This window comes from Hippocampus guttulatus, chromosome 9 (genome assembly GCF_054856545.1).
Source record: "Hippocampus guttulatus isolate MCC_2025c chromosome 9, RoL_Hgut_1.0, whole genome shotgun sequence".
In the NCBI taxonomy this organism is placed as follows: Eukaryota; Metazoa; Chordata; class Actinopteri; order Syngnathiformes; family Syngnathidae; genus Hippocampus; species Hippocampus guttulatus.
Window position 1 is genome coordinate 5,774,150 of NC_141269.1, and position 22,488 is coordinate 5,796,637.

A 22,488-nucleotide genomic window follows, 5' to 3' on the forward strand; every position below is an offset into this window, starting at 1 on the left:
AAATCTTTAAAAAAAACTAAGGTAATTAAAATCACAGCCCCATAAAGAAAAGAGTCATGAGCAAACAATTCATTTCAAACTCAAAGCATATTTTGGGAGCAGTTAGGCACTTACTATTGTTACTACAGTACTGTATTTTATACATGGGTAACTCAAATTGAAATTGCCAGTAAATATTTCATGACATAAATGCCACAATAATTACTCAGGGTTGTTCTACACTTCAAAATATTAATTTAACAGTAAAATCTAATTAGACTGAGCTATATTTCAGAAATATAAAATGAAAATAATATAAGATTTGATCTAGTTAGGCTTGAAAAGTGAGTCTCGAGGTTGCCTTGTATGTAAACATTAAAAGGAAAGCAGTAACACCTGCATCGACTTAAAAAAAGGTTGCATGGCCATTCTAACTTCGGGACCTAATAAAAGCCCTGTGATCTAATTCTATAACTCCATGTTGCTGTACGAATCGAGCATTCCTTCGGTGTTGTGCAGGTTGCAGACCACAGGGAAAAGTTCTGAAATTATCTAATCTATCATAGTGTCATTTGTTCTTTTTATATTACAAATACCTGGAATTTGAACAGTGGCATGTCGATTTTTTTTTGATATACACTGTATACAATATTGACACCTGGGTCAATGTGGAATGTTTCTGCCCCCATAAGAATACTATTCTCTTTTTTTCTATTATTTTTATATTCTTGTAAAGACATTTTTCTCCCATAAATTTTTGTATTTCATTTTTTTTCAATACCATACTTGGATGGATGTTTGAAGCGTAAAACTCTGGAACACAAACTAAATCGATACTTTTTTTTTTTTATTTGTAAGGTTTAGTGTGGCCTTCCCGATACATCGAGACAAGTGAAGCCCCAGGGAAAATCTTCCAACAAAATGTCACCTTTCTCCTCTTTCCGGAATATAATTACTCGATTTCAAACTCTAAGTCAATCTTCTGCACCAGGGTAAAACCAGCTCAACCGCATTTGTATTGACAATACTACAAAAAGAATAGAAAAAACAATGTACACAAAGGCAAAATGTTTTTGGTATACACAAGATAAATATGATCATGTTGCTTATTCACAATGGCCCTTTAAAAAAAAAAAATACTCCCATTTGATGTACTGCAGTAACCACTTGCTACAGTCCTCAAATTGAAGTAGTTGACAATGCGAGAAGCAAATACAGTACTGCACGGAAGTCAGTGACATCACACACCTTATATAAAGAGTTAAACTACCATAAATAACATTCTAAAAATGGTGATTGAAATATTTGGATACGGGGGTACGTCACACACGCACACAGAATATAGGAGCTCTACTAGTGCCCATTAAAAGACATGCTTGTTAAATTGCATCAAGAGCATGTGTGTGACTTCAGCTGCAACTTCAATATTTTGTTGCTCATTACAACCACCATGTTAATGCTAGTTCTAGGACTCCTAGAAGGAGTCCTCTTTACAGTCTAACAAACGGGGAGCAAACTCAAGAGCGTGGGAGGGGGGGGGGGGTCAGGCGTAGCCCCCGCCACATCATTTTAGCTAATTTTCTTTACGTTAACAGATTTATCTCGGAGGGATGTGCTCCAGACCAGTCCGCAACTGGTGAATAACTGCAATGGAGAGACCATATAAAATAAACATTTTATGAGTAGCAGACGAAACACTGTTATGTTGAGAAAATATTAGGGCTGCAACTAACAATGTCGATAATTGATTAGTCTGTCAATTAATGAATGTATATTTTAAAAAAAAAACATCGCCATCCGTCAAAATAAGGCATGACTGTACTTCAAATTCAACACAACCGAATGAGTCTGCTTTCGTGGAGGACTACAGAAAGAAGACATTTACCGGTGAGAGGTTGACATTTCAAGGATTTGAACAATTTTAAATGAAACAAGATTTCTGAAAGACAATTCTCAAATATTAAAATATAAAACGATTAGTTGTTGATTAATCGTTCCACCTCATAATATAAAAGGTTGTTTTTTTTTAGGTTAAATGTATTTAGTAAAACTATGCCCCTCCCAAACAATGTTTGCTTTTTTTTGTTTTGTTTGTTTTTAAACATGGTTTCTCAATACCGTGGAATTTCACCTTTCACAATGTGGCCGCAGCAAAAAAAAAAAAAAAAAAGCGCCTGCTTTACAGTCTAAAAGTCTAAAAATCTCAATGCGGTTTATAGAAATAAATCCTCTTCATTTTTAACACTTCTACACACATCCACCTGGGAGTTATTGTCCGATAAGTCTTCATCCCCCACGCTGAAGCCGGACTCCTCCTCCACCCGCAGCAGCTCGTGCTTGCGCTTGTGGAGCCTGAGGCTTTGCGAGCGGCTGAAGCCCCGGCCGCACACGTCGCAGCTGTACGGCCTCTCGCCCGTGTGCAGCCTCAAGTGATTCTTGAGGCTGGAGGAGCGCGTGAAGGTCTTGTCGCACTCGGGGCAGTTGAGCTTGTCCCCGAAGTGGGTTTTCTCGTGCTCCCGCAAGCGTCCCGACTGGTTGAAGCTGCGGGAGCACAGTGAGCAGTGGTAGGGCTTCTCCCCCGTGTGCGTCAGTCGGTGGCGGTTCATGGCGCCCGAGTGAGCGAAGCACTTGCCGCACTCGGGGCACGCGAAGGGCTTCTCCCCGGTATGGACCTTCTGGTGGCCCTTGAGTTGACCCTTCTGGGTGAACTGCTTCCCGCACAGGGAGCACTGGTAGGGTTTCTCGCCCGAGTGGATGCGCATGTGGATTTGCAGCGCCGACATCTTGTGGCAGTCCCTGCCGCACAAACCGCAGCAGTATGAGCTTGTGATCTTGTTGTTCTTACGCTGATCCTGCACCGGGGAGGTCGGAGAGATGATTTTGTCACAGCCTGACGCATCCTGATTGTCCCTTGGAGGTGCTGCGGAAAGACCACAATTTAAACAAAAACTGGATTCAACTTTTTGGCCTCGGCTGCCTGTAAGATGCCTGTAGGATTGGAAAAGTTTGTGATATCTGGGCTCCACTCTAGAGGCACAAAAAAGAATCACTGGATGAAACATTTCAACTCTGAATAATGTTATGGTGACGTAGGGGTAGTGGAGGCCGAGGACCGGAGTTTGGACACCTGTTGTGCAAAGTACCTTGAGAAAACTTGTTATCAACTGGCGAATGCAAACAAAAAATGACTCAACTCCCTTTTTCAACACGCGGCGATGACTCGGAACACAACTGAAGCTTTGCAGAAATGTGCTTACTGTTGATAACATCACCATCATCTTCTATTTCTTCCTTCACTGGAGGTAAATTTTTGTCCTCGGCAGGGCATTCCGTAGCCAACGCTTCATCTGGTCGACAGAGGAAAAATGTAACAAAACGATCCCAGGTAAGTTGGAATCATCCACAAACTATCCGGAAATGTAACGTGCCATGTCCATGTACCGCACAAAGGTTCCTCCTCTTCCTCCTCTTTTACGACGACGCTCATGTGCGGACTGGAAACTCCCGTCTCAGGCATATTTGAGTTATTTTCAGCCTCGGTTGCTTGCTCACAGTTGACGTCCTCTGAGGAGGAGTAAGAAGTGGAAGAGCAGGAAGACGAGAAGGCGGAGGAGGCCTGAATGTTGGGTGCAGCTTGAATCTCACACACCTAAAAAAAAAAAAAAAAAAAATTCTTATTCATTTAAAATGTTTTGTGTGTGTGTGTGTGTGTGTGTGTGTACCGGGCCGCGGACGGTGTATTTGCTCATAATTTCGTTAAAAGTTGGTCAAATAAATGCCCACTGCTCCTTCAAAGACAATTGGAAAAAAAGTTAGCTGCTCACTTCAGTGTCGATGTCTCTGGCCTTCGGGTCTTTCTCAGACGAGCCCCCCGATGCAGTTTCAACCGCAGGCAGTCCAATTTTCATCTGTGCGCATGACTTTCGGTGGTTCCTCAGCGTCCCAGCCAATGAGAAGTGTCTCCCGCAGTCGCCGCACGTGTACGGTTTCTCCCCCGTGTGGATCCGAGTGTGCCTCCGCAGCTCCCCGGGTGCCACAAACGACTTGTCGCACTGCGTGCAGCTGTACGGCTTTTCGCCCCGGTGCGTGCGCATGTGCGTGGTCAGCGTCCACTGTTGCGCAAAGGTTTTGCCGCAGTCCAAGCAGTGGTAGGGCGTGATCCCCGTGTGGAGGCGCTCGTGGCGCACCAATGTGCCCGACAAGGCGAACCGCTTGTCGCAGAAGGAGCACTGATAGGGCCGCTCGCCCGTGTGAGTCCGCTGGTGGTCCCGCAGCTCGGCGGCCGAGTTGCAGCTCTTGTCGCAGTCCGAGCACGGAAACTTCTTCCTGGTGAAACCGGCAACCACCTCAGAGTGCATGGCATCCAGGTGCGTCTTGAGGTGCCAATGGCGAGAGAAGCTCTTCAGACAGATGGAGCAGTGGTACGGCCTCTCGCCCGTGTGAGTCCTCCGGTGGAGTCGCAGCTCGCCCTGACTGGCGAACCGTTTCTCGCAGAAAGTGCACGGATAGGGCTTTTCTCCCGTGTGGACCCTCTGGTGGATCATGAGCAGCCCCTTCTCCGGGAATCTCTTGTTGCACATGGAGCACGGGAAAGGCCTCTCTCCCGAGTGTGTGCGCAGGTGGCGCTGGAGTTTGGAGGCGTAAGGGAAGTCTTTGCCGCACACAGAGCAGGTGTGAAATGAGGCTGGCTTTTCATTCTCGCTCTGATTGAACGTCGTGGGGGGATGAGGTTCTGTGGCTCCGCTGCCTGGGCTTGCAGTCTCTCCTGCGTGGAAAGAAAGAAGAAAGACTTGTCACTGGGAAAACCACAAGTGAGTCAGTCGATGCCAGCGCCCCAATTTATAAGTTTTTCAAGCTAAGAGCCATTTACTGATCTTTTTTTTTTTGCTTTGTACCGCAAGAACATTTTTGAGAATCATCATAAAAGTAAGTTTCAGATATAAACGAAGTGGGAAAAGTGTTAAGCAGGTCCTCTAATACAGGGTGTCTAACCATCTTTAGGGTTAGGCATCATTTGAATTTAGACGACTCCAATCCCTAACATTTCTCAATTCCATTATTCTTTCTTTAAAATAAAGGACAAAACAAGACCAAGGTAGCCAGAGATATTTTTGAGCTAGAGTCATATAAACTTCTGCTTTTTCTTCCATTAACCTTTTTAACGTTTCTGAACTTTACTGTGATTTTCTCAATTTTTTTAATCAGTAAACTTTATTTTTTTAAAGAGAACTTTATTTTTGATATAGCAATGATGAGTGTAAGGAGAATCAGTTTTAGTGAATCATAATCCACGTGCCAACAACAGAATGAAAGTGATCCAACAAGTGACGGTGTAATTGACTTACGGAGATCAGACAAATCCACTTCTTCACCGTCAGAGTTGATCAGGCAACCGATATCTTGCTGCTGCTGCTGCTCCTCTTCGGTCATCATGATCACAGATGGTCCAAATCGGTCAGGACTCTCTGAGCCCATCTCTGTCACAGACATGGTGTCAAGGATTATTGTTGTTGTTTTTTTAATGCTAATTCCATTAAATACGTTTTCACATGCCATTTTTAACATGAGGTGCTCTGATTGGCACTTGTATGTATGTATCGTGTTGAAAATCATGATATGCATGCTTACAGTTTTTTGGGGGCAATTTTTCATTTTAGTTGTAAAACAAAGGACAATTTCTCTCAAATATTGCTCCTCACACCTGTTAGTGGGCACTTCTTTGCAGAGATAATCCTTACAACTCACAGCAGGTATGTCGTAACAAGATGCTGATTACATTGACGGCATGATAGTGTGCATTTTATATATCCTGACTAAAATACTAGAGATAATGTGGACTTTAGCTCATGACAAATTGAATTAAAAACAAATTTTTGGCGTTCATATTTCTATACAATATATTAGGAAACATGCATCCTTGCAGGCCTATTCCCCAACCAGTGCCCCCTTGCTGGAAGTCATCCATTGTGAAGCTCAAGGACACATCAACAGAGAGGATGCTTTGTTCGGAAAGGGGTGTGAATGTAGCAAAGTCTTCAAACGAAACGACGATCCAGTTTCAAGGGGTGGGATTAAAACGATAAACAAGTTAATAAAACGTGGCGTGTGGTTAGTTCGCGTTGCGTTCTTTCGAACCAAATGGCTGATTTTCCAATGCCACTATCCTCAGTTGCCCAGCTAGCTTAGCACCGTTCGCCCACTCGTATTATTTGGCCACCATTCGCGTCGACTTCAAACAAGGATTTAATCATAGAGAATATACACTTTATACAAAACACACCCTACAAACCTATAAAATGACACCTTAGTGATTGTTAGCCGGTGAGTCACTGCTTGGTATTCACTTCGTAAATTAGCAATTAGCGCTACGATTAGCCATACAGGAGACAGTACCTGATCGATAAAATGTCCCTCCCGGTTGCTAACACAATTAAAAGACATCGAGTGAGGATAAGGAGCCCATAAAAACTCCTTAAATTTGTCTCGTCTGTCTAACAAAAGACATGGACACTAACCTGAGCGAAAATGTCTTCCCCCAGGTTACAAAAAAGTAGTCCCCCGTAAAAAGGTTTCATTGAAAGTGCCATGCATTTTTTTAACTTTTGCTCGCGTTTTCTGCACTCCCAGTGACATAATTGTAACGTGTCCAATTGGATACTTAAAATATTGGCATTATTCAACTTAATGAAAACTGCCGTTTAAATCTTTCAAGCTCAAGTCGCCGAGCCCAAGAGGTAACACCGCGAGAACTTCCGGTTGATTTTTTTTCTTAGCACAATAAAGCTAGGCTAAGTTTTGACCTATATAATATACTGTATTATGGTGTATACTCAAGTTACCCCACACGACTGGACAAACCTATATGTACAGAAAGATACTTAGCACAACTGCACTGTTTGGCGTATGCCAGAGCGAGCAGATTTTACGAGCAACGATGGAGCTTCCGGTTTGAAATCACAATAAACGTCACGTGTTTTCGCAGAGATTTCAAACTTGTTAATAAAGTCCAACTGATTTTCGCAGAGATTTCAAACTTGTTAATAAAGTCCAACTGATTACTTGCAATGCCACAGCAGAGCAAGTATAGAAAGCAAACGTTTCGTTTCCGTTAACAGCCATAGATTTTGTGCCATTTAAAATAAAAGTAAATAACTCAGACAAGACAGCATAGATTTACGAGCCATTCTTTTCATTAAGAAAGTAAAAATCACACGTTATGTAATTTATAAAACACGATGCGCTTTAAGTTGGAATGGACAATTTGTACAAGACCCCAAACGTTCTAAATAAACTTTCTGTAGTCACAGGAAACAAATTAACACTCAGATACCCATTTCGAGAGCCGTAACACAGCACTTTTCAATTATTTTCTGTTACACTCCCCTAAGAAAACTTTTGAGAAAACTCTCTGCCGCAGCTATAAATTGTATTATACATACATACATACATCCATTTTCCGATCCACTTTATCCTCACAAGGGTCATGGGGCATGTGGAGCCTATCCAAGCTGTCTCCGGGCAGTAGACGGGGGACACCCCGAATTGGTTGCCAGCCAATTGTAAATTATTGTAAATTGTATTATTAGTGTAGAAAAAAATTATACCTCTGCGTATCACTGTGTCCTCAAAGAACAACTTTATTAACACTCTGCGAGTCACCCTTGAACTTTAATTTAATCCCTGGGGGGAAAAAGTTTACAGCTAAGACTCCCTGTAGAATAAATACTATTGACCATGATAGTGCCACTGCCACCTACTGTAGTTGGAAATAATAAAAGGACTTCCCGCCTACGTCACACGCATAGAGCTTCTCTCCGCTGTGACCCCTCAGGTGAACTTCGAGGGTTTCCGCCCTACCAGACCCTAAACGTTCTAAATAAACTTTCTGTATTCACTGAGCACAGTGGTTGATTGTTGCCACTTCTGCATCGTTGCCCCCACGTGGAGGTGTTTTGACCCCCACGCGTGGGAGACGCAAGCCGAGGAAGAAGAGGAAGATCCGGACACGCTGGCGTTTCGGTGCATTTGGGAGAGCGCAGAGCGGATTCATGTCGACGTCATTGCTCTCTTTCACAGATGATTTCGTCTTGAGTTCACTAGGGCAACACAGGCAAGCTGCCGAGTGGACCGCGACGTCACCGGTCGGCGGTGGCTGGGTCTCTCCCAAGGTACGTGCTCGCTTCGTGGCTAACCTTGCAAAATAATAAATAAAAATCAGAGTAATTTAAACTCGGTCAGTGACGCTCTTTTGGCGGCCGACTAACACTCTCTTAAACCAGGTTCCTGACAACACTGCTGACGGTGTCTTTTGTGGAAGTAGCTCGCAAGCTAACTAGCCCAAACTTTTAATACGCAAGTCAAGTACTTTCGAAGTATCACCTCGTTATTTTCGTCAAGAACAACACATGACGTTCGTCACGGATATACTATTCTTTGGAGGGCGTTGTAGCAGCTTGAACGCAATTTTAAATGACGTTTGTCTCGTGTTTAACTGTAAAATGTTTTATGGTAATACAGTATCAGACATTATCCGAGGCGCTTATCCAATGCCTCTCAAATGTGACATTCAGCCTATGTCACTTATAAACATGAACATTATCAAATGTTTTAGTCTCCCTGTACCGCAGTTAACTGCAACCACTGAATATTTTTGCGATTCAAAAGTGAAACCAGGCTTCTGTAGAGCTTGCTTGATCATTTGAATCAGGTGTGTCAAGAGGAACTACAGTGCTTCCTTGACGTTATGTAAACTTGTGTTTTATCAAATGGGAAATTAATTTTCCCATATGTGCAATACATTTTCCAATTGAAATGACTTTAAACCATTCCACACCCCCCAAACACATTTTTTCCTTAATGTGTTTTAATAAGGGAAAATAGCACTGTATTGTAGCCAATCCAATATAGTTTGTATTAAAAACAACAACAAAGAAAGAAATAACCTGGTTTTGTAAAGTGTAATCACACACCTTTTACATTTGAACGGGTTCGGTTCAGATTCTAGTTACCCCGGGGAAGCAATGGCGGTACTCAACAGTACCGAATTTAATTATTTGGCATGATGGCGAGCCAGTGTCACTCGCTTCCAAACCCGGAAATAGATTTTTAGTGTTTGTGAAATCTTGCGCGAGTGGGTGATGTCATTTCTCTAGCGTGTGAAAATTGAGAGGTGGCTCATGACTTTTATGTCATAATTGTTTTTAATACCATTACTTTCAGGGGTGACGTCATTTCACATTTACGTTCTTTAATTTCTGACCCAGATGCATGGACAGAATTTATCACCTGGCACCCTGGAAACATGTGAAGAAGACCCCTCTACCACACAGTTTTCCGACAGCAACCAAATCTCAGAGCAAGACTTTTCCTGCCACTGCTGTTTCGATGTCCTGGTGAACCCAACCACCTTGACGTGCGGCCACAACTATTGCCGCCACTGCCTGGCCTTGTGGTGGGAGTCCTCTCGCAAGAACGAGTGCCCCGAGTGCCGCCAGAGGTGGGAGGGTTTTCCCAAAGTCAACACACTGCTGAGGTAGGATTTTTCACAAGGAGACTACATCGGCGAATGTTTGTTTCCCGGCCTCACGCATGTCTGCGTTTCATTTGCGCGTCCTGTAGAAGCCGACTTCTACTTGGGGAGTCAGTCCAAAGTAATTGATTTATAGGGGACGATTCAAAGTTGAATGCAGCCTGTTGATGCTGGTTTAAAAAAATCTACATGTGTACATGGGGAAATGATTCTCTAGTGACTGGCATCTATGGGCGTTTCAGAAAGAGGATTAAAAACAGCAAATAGGTGAGTTTTTCAGCAAATAACGGGATATGTCATCAAAATTCTATGAGTAGGTGAATTTGTGACTGTATTTTTTAAAATAAATAATACAAAGACCTATCTATGTTTTATCGTCTATAATTCCACTACTTTTACATATATTTTTGTTTTTTGCCTTGCTATTATTATCAGAGACAATCCCATCCCATTTTGTAGTCTGTTTATTCCACTTTTTTTTCCTTTGTCATCTCTGGTATTCTTTGGTGTTAACATCACAAAAGCAGTCCACCCTTGGAACAGTTGCAAGTGTGATGCAAATGTAACTTAAACAACTTTTCCAAGGCTTTGCCGTCCGTCATAGACTGATCAAAGATGCTTGTTTACATTCACGTCTGTGTTCACTCTGCCAGAGCTGCAACCGACAAGTTGTTCAGTGAGGTCGTGCAGCGGAGGCGAGCAGAGATCCAAGATGACCCCAAAATCTCCCGAATTCTTCTGGCTTTTGAGAGGTGAGAAAGTCTCCCGACAACGTTGCTTTGGGAACTGACGACGTCCGCCTTCCTGAAGCTGTTAAATGTGTTTTTCTGTTTAGGTATGGCGACAATCTGGGCAAATCGAGGACGAAGCAGCACAAAGTAGCCGGCTTCGTTTTCTCTGCAGTTATTGCCGTGCTCTTATGTGTGGTGGTATGTTAAAAGTGGATTTTTATTTTTTTTTTGTCATTTGATTTCATATTTCATAGGATGTTAATTATGTGCAGTTCAGCCAGATGAGAATTGTTGTGCTACATATTAAATGTGCAGTTGAAGGAAACAAGAATTCACTGAGTCCTTGCTTTATGCGACTGATGTAATATTTTGGAAGAAAAACTAATTTGGTTATAGCAGTATTTTGGCTATAACCGAAGCTATTGCAACACATGTACCTGCAGGCGTCGTTGTTGTTGTACCAGTGGAGCAGCAGCCGTGACGTGGCGCAAGAGGAATTGTTTGTCAGTCGGTCTGCCTTGCAATGGACGCCGGAGGAAATGATCTTGTGGCTGGAGACCTTGGGACCTGAACTGTCTCGCAAATCCTTCCAGTCGGGGAGTCCCAGTGACAGGTACAGTGGATATGGAGACTTCTTTCTTCTTACTTTTCTGATTGATATAAAAATGATTTATTAGATACAATCACATAACGGGGTAGGACTAGATAAGTTTTTTACTTCTTCCTACTCCCTTGAACATAATAACTGTGTTGAATGAAGATTGATTTCTTTCTTTTTACTTTTTTTAATCTACCTTATTTTCTGTCAAATTATTACTGTATATATGTTTTATGTTCAATAAACAAACAAACAAACAAACAAACAAACAATATAAAAAGTTGATGCATCTCTGTTCAAATGCCAGGTTTATATGATATTAACAAAGGACTTTCAGGTTACTGATGTTGCTGGAGGAGAAAGAGTTGTTGAAGCCGCCTTACCACATCCAGAATCAGGCTTACCGACATGCCATCCTAAGTGAACTGTACCGACTTCAAGCCATTGAGCTCAGACCTCAGAACCTGTGGGAATACAAGGCAAGCAACAATCTCGATATCACCATTGTTGTTTTTCTTTTATGTACACTGCTACCTTGATGTAAAAGTTGAAACAACTCCCTAACTCGGTTTACCCGTACAGTGCAACCTTGATTTAATGGACTTGGAGCTAATAGATGCCAGATTCAATGGACCGAAAATGAGTGTGCCGTCCACACAAAAACACGCCTCTCTACAGTAATTGTCAAAGTCTTCTCACTCCAGAATTGGTTTTGGCATGTTTGGAATCGTTGTTTTGTGGCGCAATTAACAGGTAGGCACTGGTACACGTGTTTCCAGGTTGTGCTGCTGTAACCACAGATACGCAGTAAGCTAAAAGATGTGCGGATGTGGCGGCCATGTTGGAAGCGGCGACCTAAGTCAAGGCACCACTCTATCATCAAATAATGCTTGGCAAACATGTTCTTTTCTCTTGTCATCAGGCAGTCAATTCAGGGAAGTCTCTGTTCCTGCTGTACGCCATGAAGCGCTCCCCACGCTTGACGCTCTTCTACTTGTACTTGTTTGACTATTCGGAAACCTTCTTGCCCTTCCTGCACACATGCTGCCCGTCCATCGCTTTGGCCAGTCAACCGGTGGAAAGTCTGACCTTCAATGCACAGGTCACATTTTCCCTCATTGGACTCTGAAATTTCTTTTTGCCATCCATGATGAAATGACACGCCGATGTTCTCGGTCCTTAGATGGAACCCAACTGGCAACAGTGGAGTGAGTTCATGGTCAAGTACTTCCTGCTCCCGTACCAGCTGATAGCGGAGTTTGCCTGGGACTGGCTGTCTGTCCACTACTGGACGTCTCTCTTCGTCATCGTCCATGCGATGTTGCTGTCAATGTTGGAATGCTGCTCACTGTGGAGGCTCTGCACCACGGCTAGAATCAGGTGTGCTGTCTACTCTTCTGTATGACGAACTACAGGGCTATCAAATATTTGGTCTCTACAGCGAACCTCTGTGTGTCATAATTTGGACAGAGCGTGAAGTCAAAGTTGGGTAATCATGTTTCCTTGTTATTAGGACACTCCCGGATATGATGTGGAACCATGTGTGGACGATGTTCTCTCAGGGACTTGCCTTCGGCCTCATGTGGCCTCTGGTGCCACAGCTGGTCTGCAACTGCCTCTTCTACTGGGCCCTCTACATCAGCCCCCTCATGAACATCGAGCTGTTGGTGCAGCAACTGAGGCACCGGGGCACGGCTGTGCATTAATGCAGGACGGACACTCCTAAATCCAGCAACATCTGTTGGATTCTCACTTTTTTTTTCCTCACATGTTAATGCACATGCAGCAGGTTCATTTTACTGCGTGAAGTTCGACTTTATTCTGACCGTCTGTGTGCCGGTTGATATTGGGTGAGAGTGACATAGAATGACGATGGCAGAGCTCCATGTTGCCCACACAGACTGGCATGAGGACACTCTTTTGTCTGATCCATATGCCGATGGTTAAGCTCAGTTTTGGTGTGTTCTGGTCAAAGTTGCGCTTCTTCAAGACGAACAAGTGTGTTTCCATATGTTCTAATGTTTTTTTTTGTTTGTTTGTTTTTGGGTTTTTTTTTTAGATTTTTTTTTTAATTGCAATGTATATGTTTCTTGAAATTTGTGGAGCTGGTTTTAACACATCTCTACAACAAGACTCCCAAGAGTACGAATTAAGAAAAAAACATTCCAGAATAGTTTTGCTTTTACCACGAACAAAGGCAGAAGAATGCGTATTCCTGTTTCATGAAAGCCTTTTTCAAAGACCCCGAGATTTTGTGTTTATTTGCACTTAATGTTCAACACTGTGATATGTTTTTTAACTTGCATCATTTTTATGAGATTAAAGAAATACTGTGGAAGATGTAAGATGCTGGAATTGTTTGCTTTTGTTTTACTTTTTTTTTTTTTTTTGGTGGGGGGAGTCCTTCTACAGTGTGTCCACACCGTCTCTTGACATGAGAATCGTACATAAACAACAGAGGTATGTTCTTCAGATTTGTTAGATGTACTTAGTGGTTATTCAAGCTTTGATAAAGTAAGTTCTGATAAATGAACCCTCGGCCCCTCAAAATCTGACACATAATTTAGGGAAGCTGCCTTCATACCCAATCATGGCACTCACCTGTTCCCAGTTAGCCTGTTCACATGTGGGATTTTGCGAACAGGTGTTTGAGTATTCCTCAACCTTTTTTTTTTAACCACGTTCCAGCTTTTTGGGGACATGTTGCAGTCATAAAATGCAAAATTCAAAGTTAATGATTATATGGCTATTGCTAAAAACAAAGTATCAGTTTGAACATTAAATATCTAGTCTTTGTACCGACTTCAATTAAACATAGGTTACACATGATTTGCAATATCATTTGATTCTGTTTGTATTTGTTTGACACTATGTCTCAACTTCATTGTAATTGTGTTTGTATATAAAAAATGTAATTTGATCAATTGCAAAGAGACTTTATGGACACCATATGGTGTATATAATATTGTCAGCCTCTTAAAATAATGGCCCAAGTCATATTTTTTACTTTTTTCCCTTAATATCTCCTACGGATGCTGGCCTCCTCGACTATAATTGATATATCATTCAATTAAACTCCTGAAGTGAGATTATGAATACATACAATATAAACGGAATGTGTTTCAATTTCTCATGTTTTCGGCAATTATTTTAGAAGGCTGACGATGTATGCCGGTAAATAAAATATTGTTGAAAATTACGTAAACAGGCCTAGATATGTATATATTTTTGAAATCATATTTTATATATTTTTAACATACATCTGTCCTTTATTATAGATAGCCCCCACCCAGAAAGTATTTAAATACTGTATTTCAATTCTTCGTTGAACAAGTGGGTCAAACCGGTGACGTCACTATATCTAGGGACTGTCTACCAAGACCATGTAAAATTCAACACGCATATTTTACGAGGGCATATTATGAGTGAGTGTTTGGAATCTATGTTACGACGTAATAACTTTTAATATTTTTAAAGGTAATACACCTATTTCAATACATGTTCATGTCACGGTCAGAGTGTTTTAAATTCCTCCAGAGCTTTTCTGAGATGGTCCCTGATGTCATTGTTGCGGAAGTGAAAAGTCTACGTGTGGAAGAAAGGTTGGTCGGATCGTATTTGAGTAGCTTTTACGCCGTGTATGCTTAGGTCCAATCCAATGTAGTTACTCCCCTACTCACCGGACCGACGTCGGGCAAATGGATGCACCGAGCCGCCGCCGGGGCGTATTAAATACAATGGGACCAGGAGGAGCCGCCGACGGGCTGTAATGCTGCGGCGTGCGCAGCTTGGTCTCCGGCAGGTGCTGAGTCTGATGGCCCGGAGACCGGCTCTGCTGTGCGGGGCCATCGTGCTCGGAGTTCTGCTCGTACTGGCGGTCAAGTTCACATGCAGGTACGCGACGCGACGCTATTCGGCCGTAATGTGGCAGAGGAAATCCAGGAACTTCTGTAAGACACGGTTCGCTCCGTCTGTGCACTAGCTTCTCCTTATCCAATTACTGCCGTGCTTACCGGTAGTTTTACGCGTTTAATTCCTTCTGTGACATCGCATTCGCATCCCAGAACACTCGAATCTCAAAACAGTTTGTGCGTCGTGATAATTTAAAGCACGTTGTGCTGTTCTTTATGGTGTGTGCACCTTTTTGGCATACAGTAGTGTAATACAGACAGACCCTATGTGTAGATTTGATGATGGAACACAGAAGAAGACTGTCACAACCAAGCTGCATTCACACGAGTTGCTTCTTGCTGAGGATAAAGAATATATGCTTCATCTGCTTGTATTGCTACCACTTATGGTCAAATATATGTTGTTTAAAGCAGTGGATCTCAACCTTTTTACACCAAGTCCCACATCAAAATTGCCTAACACAAACAGCCACTGTTTGAGGAAATCGTTTTTTTTCCTTTTTTTTTTTTTTAAAATGTGTGCTTTTATCTGCAGTCGTGCAAGGAACGTGGTGGCAGCAGCTCCACCGCCACTGCGCTTCTTCTCCCCTGAATCCCCAGTCGTGGACCTCTACTTGGGTCAGCTTGATCAGGTAAGATCACAACTTGACTCACTGGTTCCTTGAACTCACTTGGCAGTATGTTGGATTTCTTTCGTGGTATGCTAAAAAAAAAAAAAAAAAAAATCGCAATTGCACAAACGTTCAAGCTGTGCATTATGTTTAAGTGGCTTCCAAAAATCTGACATATACTTGCTGGGAATAAAACATCTCCCTCATGAGGGTGGTACTTTGAATGCCATGTATTTTTTGAGGTGATACTTGTATTCTGAAGTATGTGACTTGGTTTCCATCACTAGGTGGAGCGTCTCAGGAGTGTGGCTGAGGTGTCTTTTGTCTTCTTCTACGCACCGTGGTGCGCCCACTCCATGGCCGCCAGGCAGGAGGTCCAGCTGGTGGCCAAGAAACTGGCTAAACAGGTACCAAGCAACAAATAACTTACAAATGTAATGCCCACGAGCATTAGGTAACCCCCACGCACCCCGTGAGTAGCCCGCAGACAGGCCTGTTATGAAAACGACTCAAGTGATTGGAGATTCATATGACAGTTATTTTGTCCCGTGCCAATCTTGCGTCTTTTGTTTAATTTATTGGCAGGCTACACTGTGTTGTGCTGCGATGTTGTCAGATCATTATAACGTTATAATATTTTTCCGTCTATAAACCCCGCCTTTGAAAAGCCAGATCCAATCAGCATTTGTGGTTCCAAACCATGATGATAATGCACTTGGTCGAATTGCTGTGCTGTCGAGACAAGTTGACTGAAAGCACCACCGACATATAATACGAGTGGTCATTATCGAACCCACAGGTGCAGTTTGTAGCCATCAACTGCTGGTGGAGTCAAGGCAAGTGCAGGAAGGTCAACCACTTCTACAAGTATCCCATCATCCACCTCTTTTACCGACAGTAAGGGAAGTCTTTTGGTAGTTATTACTGTTGTGAATGTATTCTTATCAGATCACCAAAAATTGTCATCCTATTGTGTCTAATCGGGTGTGGTGAAATGCACCCCTCCTCCCCGAAAAAAATGGATCACTGTGAAGATTGTGTGAGTGGAGGAAGTCCCCACAGTGTCATTTTTACAAGCGATGCACAATATAAATGTTGAGTTTTGCAATTACATGAAATGGTTAAATATGTAAAAAGGAAGGCCTTTATTTCATATTTTATAAAAAACAATAAATAAAATAAAATAATATTTATGTTAAGTAAAGTCTAGAAAACATATTTAAGAAAAACAGATATGGTCAATCAAAAAGTTTTTTTTGTTTTTTTTTTTTGTTTTTAAATAAACACATTTTATTCACCGTTAAAAATGCACTTCCAAAGAACTGGCAAAACCGGGTGTCATTTTTCATGTTAAGCACTATTACAGTAACTTGTAATCTGAGTTACTTTCAAAATCAAGCCATGAGAAAAGTAACCAAGTGACTTTTTCACGCAAGTAATCAAGGTAACTGCAGCGACACTGCTATTGTATCCACAGTGCTGAAAAACTAAATCTGCCGATCGGCGTCGAGGCCGTTTCTGCATAGATACAGTTTTTGTCTGACACCTGACTAACTCGCCTTGCTACGTCAGGTTCGGGCCTATCGAGTACAAGGGTCCGTTCGTGGCGGGCTATGTGGAAAGTTTTATCCTCCGAGTGATGACGCCGCTCACGTACCTCCCGTCAAGAGATGCGGTGCTGGAATTCCTCTCCTGTCACGAGGTAACGAGGACATCGTCACACACGTCTGCAATATTTTAATTACATTTTGTATTTCTTTCTTTCTTTTATGGAGTGTGTTTGGATCTTAAATGTCTCTCTGCTTCCCAGCCCCGAGTGGTGGGCTTCTTCCAGTTTAACTCTTCACCTCAGCCGCCCGGCTACACCACATATCTCGCCTCTGCTCTGCAGGCCCTAAAAAGAGGTAACGAGATCACCTCGAGTGTCTGGTTTGTCGCTTCTTGCGGAATATTCAGCCCTGGCGTCGCCTTACAGATTTCCGCGGCGTGGTCCGCTTCGGGGTGGTCACCAACAGCCGGGTGGCAGAGGCCATCTCGTTGAAAGAGGACGAAAGCGTTTATCTCCATAGAAGATTTAACTCTTCTTTGGTGAGTAAAGAAACACCGGGCACCACGTTAGGCGCACTCACATCAAGGATGGGCGACTTAAATGCTGGAAAATGATTCAACGGGTTTGTTGTGTTGCCTTGACGACGGACCTTGCACGACGACTCCCTCGGCATCCGCTCGGGAGATTCCGTCGCACAAGCGATGGGAAGGAACGTTTCTTGTCCTCAAATAACAGCGTTGTCGCATTGCTTGTCAGGTTTTCCCTCGATGGGAACGCAACTTCACATCCCGTGCTGTATGTAGCTGGGTCTTTGAGCACCACGAGAGCGTCCTGAAGTGGCTGCAGCCGCCGGGGACAAAGTCTTGGCTACTGGAACATGAACTGACCAAAGGGGCGGCGCTATTGCTTTTCCTGCCGCACGATCCCCTCGTCTACGAGCCCGACGGCCTCTTGCGGCAGGTAAGCACACAAGCAACGACCTGGTCATGTTGGGAAACATAATCAAGACTCAGTATGTACGCTGCACCAAAATTCTTTGTTTTATTTTGCCCTTTCACTCTTCCTTGGAAAAGCTCACTTCCAAATTCCTCTTTTCTTAACAATTTAAAAAAAAAAAAAAGTTGAATGAGACCTTTTACAAAAACTCCCTCATGCATCCACATTTCAATTAAATAGAAGTAATTTACCACACACACAGAAAAAAGCAATACAATACCGCGGTGCCTTGGGATGCGAATTTAAGTCAACATAATTCGAACTTTCCATCATAACTCTTGAAGTTCAGCGAACAATTTGCATTTAAGTGGCGATGTTGTTACCCGTTGAGCAGCGAATATGGCAATACGTGTACACGCATAATATAACAAAACTGGCAGGTATATATTCTTTATCCTCACCGAATAATGACTGTTACTGCTCTACATGAGAAGCCAAGCTGAGTCTGCAGTACAATGGCGTACGCCATATCCTTTTGACTTATACTGCCCCCAGGTGGCCAAAGGATGTAAACCAGATTGAGCAGCAAAATGTGCATTAGAGCAGGAAGTGTGACAAAAACTGTTCAATTGTATTTTATTATATATATATTTATTTTATAACGTATAATAGTGCTATTTTCTCCCCCCCCACCCAAAAAAGTAATTATTATTATTATTATTAGTAGTAGTAGTATTTTTTTAGTAGGTTCTAACAGATTAATGGCATTTCCATTGATTTCACTGGGGAAAGATGATTTGAGTTAAAATGGTGTGAAGTTACGAGTGTTGTCAAGGAGAAAATTAAACTTGTATCTCAAGTCACGACTGCATTGACAACATTCCGGCTTCTTCATTCTGAAAATTCTCACTTTTCCCGCAATTACATTCTCTACTTTGGACTGTTTTTCCACCCTAGGTTGCGGACGTGGCCTTACGTTATCACTCCTGCGACGCGCGGAACCAACGCTTGACCTCCAGCGCGCCCTGCTGCCACTCCGTGCTCGCCCCCGACTCCACCGCGTGGTGCGACGTGTGCCCGACGTCGCCAGCGTGCTGCTCGTCACGCCCTACGCTGCAGTCCACATCCGAGCGCTTCTGCCTTCACCTTCATTGTCGCAGCTTCGCCCTCAGCTACAGCCCGCTGAGCCATCACAGTGCCTGCTGCGGGAAACTCCATCCCCAGCTTAGCAACAACTCAAAAACCAAAGAGGCGCCGTCCCGTGTGCAAAATTTGACTTCTTCCACTGTCACGTCTTCGTCCGATGCCCTCAAGGGGCTCGGCTGTCAGACCAACAAGACGCTCAGGTTCTACGTGTTAGACATGGAGCTCAACTGGCCGCTGGCGGTGAGGTTGGGGGCACCGGGAAAGGGCAACTCTTCCTCATGGCGCCACCGGCAAGCCGGCGCACAGGGCGACGGCTCCTTTGCGGCCATCGTGAACTTGAAGGACGAGGTGCATTATGTGCTCCAGCGCACCCCCGCCGCCACACTCACCGAGTCACTAGGTAAACCTTCGACCAGTTAGTAGTAGTAATAATCATGGCTAGTATAGTGAACGAACAGGAACAAAATTACATCCATCCATTTTCCAAACCGCTTTATCCTCACAAGGGTCACGGGGGTGACTGGAGCCTATCCCAGCTGTCTAGAGAGAACTTGACTTTTAGGGGTGGGCACCTCTCAAAAGAAAGTTGATTCGATAATTAACTCGATGTACAGTGGGTGCGATAAGATTCAAGGATGGTTTGATTTTGAAATAACTTACAGAGACCCAAAAATCCACGGCACAGTTTATGTCCCGCCCCCTCCAACATGATGACACCCTGTGATTTTGTGTGTCCATTTCTTCCAGAGGCCTTCATCATGAACTTCAGCGCCCCCTACAGCCTCCTGCACAGACACTTGGTGGGCGAGGAGCCGAGAGAACACCAAGTTACGCGTCAGAACCGATCCCAGCAGCAGCATGATGAGCCTCCGCCGCCGCTTATCACCGAACTGACCACGTCCTCCTTCCTGCCCTACGTCATGGATGTTGAAAAGGTGCCGGGCATGTCTATCGTCACACCCTCCCCTCCCTCCGATCGGGTTCATCAGCATCCCCCGATGTTGTTGTGTTGCAGGACGTGCTGCTTTTCTACTACACGCAATGGTGCGGCTTCTGCTCCGTTCTCAACCACGTCCTCATCCAGCTGGCTCGATTTCTGCAGCGCCACAGCGGTGTCACTCTCGCCAGGTATGACTATACAGTACCAGCCATGCCTTGATTTGAATTTGTCCCTTGACCGATAAATATCGACTAAAATTGACATGCTTCATTACCAGAAGTGGGCGTTCGTCAGTATTGACGGAAAGTCCGTCAATCCGACACTGACGGTTGCCTGTTGTGTTAACAAATGACGAACGATGGAAACTGGGATTTCATCACAATCGTCATTAACCCGTAGAAAAGACCGCAATGATATTGTCCCCACATAAAACCAAAAATAGGACAAAAACATTTGTTTAAAAAAATGTTGTTGTTTTTTTAAATTAAATTACACTAGCTAACAGCATATCTTAAGGCCGATGTTGGCATCGTGCATCCATAAATGCATTTTTTGATGCAGTTTTTTAAAATGTATTTTTTGCTTTTCTTGTAAATTTGACAATACAAATTTTCCCATGTGTATGAAAAACAAGGGCAGATTTGGAATCGGTACCAAAAGAAAAACCACAGAGAAATGTCTACTTGCATGTTTGATTTTAAAAAATTACAAAAAATTTTTTGACTTGTGTTATTTGCTACACAGGGTGAATGTTGCACGCAACGACCTCCCGTGGGAATTTATGGTGGATCGTGTTCCCTCCATTCTTTTCTTCCCACGATACAGGTAAGAGGAATCTGTTAGAATGAGTGTGACTCTCTCGGGATTTATCATAGGAAACAAAAATCACTTTTTGCAAATGTCTTTTTTGTCTCTGTGCTCAGAAAACAGGGAAGGCGGGGGGGGGAGGGAGGGAGAGACACTTTGATAGAAAAGGATGACTTTGGCGAACCCTAACGGCCCTTGACAGGCTGTCAGGTTAAAAGAAGACAATGTCATTTTCATAGTTGTGTGTTTGTGTTTGAAGAAAAGAGCTGACCGTGAAATTTCCAGATGATCTTCCCATCACTCTTCCAAACCTCCTCCGCTTCATCCTCAAGCATTCCGGCTCACTCTCTGACACGGACAAACCCTCACCAACCGGCGCGACGGACGCTTCGGGTCCCGGCAGCGCCGTCCTGCGTGCCGAGTTGGAAGCCGTCCAGCGCGAGGTACGGACGCTGCATCGCGCCCGTGAGCTGCTCTCCCAGCAGCTGGCGCAACTTTGGCGCGACAACCGGCAGCTGCGTTTGGACGCTCGCGGACTGGAAGCTCAGAACGCCGAGCTCCGGCGGGAACAACACCATCTGGAGGAGCGACGGCGGGAGAAGAGCCGACAACTGGCCGAGGCCTTGCGGCGGCTGCGGGAGCTGGCTGACGCCTCGCAGAATCTGCTCAACCAAAACGCGCTGCTCAGGATGGTGCTGAGGGCCTTGAAGGAAACGGCGGAGCCCGAAGTTGTGGAGGAGATGCAGGCGGAGGCGGAGGGGGAGCCTCCTGTTCTGCCGGCGGGAAGCCACTTGGCTTCCTGACCGTTGCTATGGCAAACGGGAGCACCGGGATGTGAAGGGATGAATTGGAAGTCGGACTTTTTTTGCGGGTCTTCTCATGATCGACGTGCCTACCAAATTTCGTGTGGATGAGTGAAACTGGCTTGGCGGACTGCGGTTTCAAAATCACGGTTGTGATAAGCAAACCAGTGGATAAGACTCAGCACTTTGCAGACCGCCACCAAGGCCAACATTGCACCCTTCTTTTAAACACGAACCGTCATATTTGAAGACGGTCATTATTCATAAGGCCATCTAACATCACTCAGGAGAGAAAAAATTAATCTCTCACATCACACGGGTACTGTATATTGTTTTTCCAATTTGACATAAATGGCGCCACAGCCCTTTTAGCGCGTCTGTTATTAGGACATAATTAAGCGCAGTGATTACGGTGAGACAAATTTACATTCCAATATGTGGTTTTTGTTCAGCAGACGCCGCCATTTTGTGCAATCTTATGTCACAGGTGTCCGTCTGATTGTGCTTCCATTCACGCTTCTAATTTTTACAATCACAGCCATCAAACGATTTGATAGCAGGAGAAATAATTTCATACAATTATTTTTTTTTGGTGACTTTTTTTGGAGTGGGGTGAAATAAAACAACAATGACAAATAGGACCTCCTTGGTGGTAGGCCGTAATTAATGATTCAGTATACAGTATTAAGTATTGGATTTCAGTGCCAATGACTGCTAAGTGTCTTGATAATTGTACATGACTTCAGTTTTAACACTCGAATGGCTTTTGTGTTGCAAAGGTGATCCAATTGATCTATTTTTACACTTGAATCACTAAACTGTAATTTATATTGAACAATTCAGGCGTATTGAGATCCTGCAATAGTTTGTGACATATTGAAACGTTTTTTTACGGATTAAAATTTGTTGCTGTCCTGCATTTTTTTTCTTCTTTCATGAGTGAGAGTT

The 22,488-nt window shown here is 43.6% G+C and overlaps 3 protein-coding genes across 5 annotated transcripts; 2 read left to right on the plus strand and 1 right to left on the minus strand.

Moving 5' to 3' along the window:
• Positions 1-815: 815 nt before the first annotated feature.
• Positions 816-6,701, minus strand: LOC147200033 (uncharacterized). 2 transcript variants are annotated; one of them, XM_086121076.1, is made up of 6 exons: positions 6,495-6,701; positions 5,325-5,456; positions 3,804-4,744; positions 3,421-3,628; positions 3,237-3,326; positions 816-2,899 (listed from the first exon to the last, which is right to left on the minus strand). In XM_086121076.1, exons 2-6 carry the CDS (start codon positions 5,452-5,454, stop codon positions 2,193-2,195), a joined length of 2,076 nt encoding a protein of 691 aa, XP_085977202.1. In that variant the 5' UTR covers positions 5,455-5,456; positions 6,495-6,701; the 3' UTR covers positions 816-2,192. The 2 variants fall into 2 exon arrangements, with proteins under 2 accessions (XP_085977202.1, XP_085977203.1); XM_086121077.1 differs by having other exon boundaries at positions 6,373-6,503.
• Positions 6,702-7,847: 1,146 nt separating this feature from the next.
• On the plus strand, positions 7,848-13,182 carry LOC147200034 (bifunctional apoptosis regulator-like). The gene is made up of 9 exons (XM_086120891.1): positions 7,848-8,147; positions 9,243-9,511; positions 10,162-10,260; positions 10,344-10,437; positions 10,683-10,852; positions 11,175-11,316; positions 11,760-11,939; positions 12,021-12,217; positions 12,351-13,182. The coding sequence occupies exons 1-9, from the start codon at positions 8,028-8,030 to the stop codon at positions 12,541-12,543; spliced, it is 1,464 nt and encodes a 487-aa protein (XP_085977017.1). The 5' UTR covers positions 7,848-8,027; the 3' UTR covers positions 12,544-13,182.
• A 1,231-nt stretch (positions 13,183-14,413) lies between these two features.
• On the plus strand, positions 14,414-22,459 carry txndc11 (thioredoxin domain containing 11). Of its 2 annotated transcripts, none has more exons than XM_086120892.1 (13): positions 14,414-14,731; positions 15,284-15,380; positions 15,647-15,766; positions 16,159-16,256; positions 16,932-17,061; positions 17,170-17,263; positions 17,335-17,447; positions 17,665-17,868; positions 18,802-19,390; positions 19,738-19,925; positions 20,006-20,118; positions 20,675-20,755; positions 20,997-22,459. In XM_086120892.1, the coding sequence occupies exons 1-13, from the start codon at positions 14,607-14,609 to the stop codon at positions 21,538-21,540; spliced, it is 2,496 nt and encodes an 831-aa protein (XP_085977018.1). In that variant the 5' UTR covers positions 14,414-14,606; the 3' UTR covers positions 21,541-22,459. The 2 variants fall into 2 exon arrangements, with proteins under 2 accessions (XP_085977018.1, XP_085977019.1); XM_086120893.1 differs by having other exon boundaries at positions 21,070-22,459.
• The last annotated feature ends 29 nt before the right edge of the window (positions 22,460-22,488 follow it).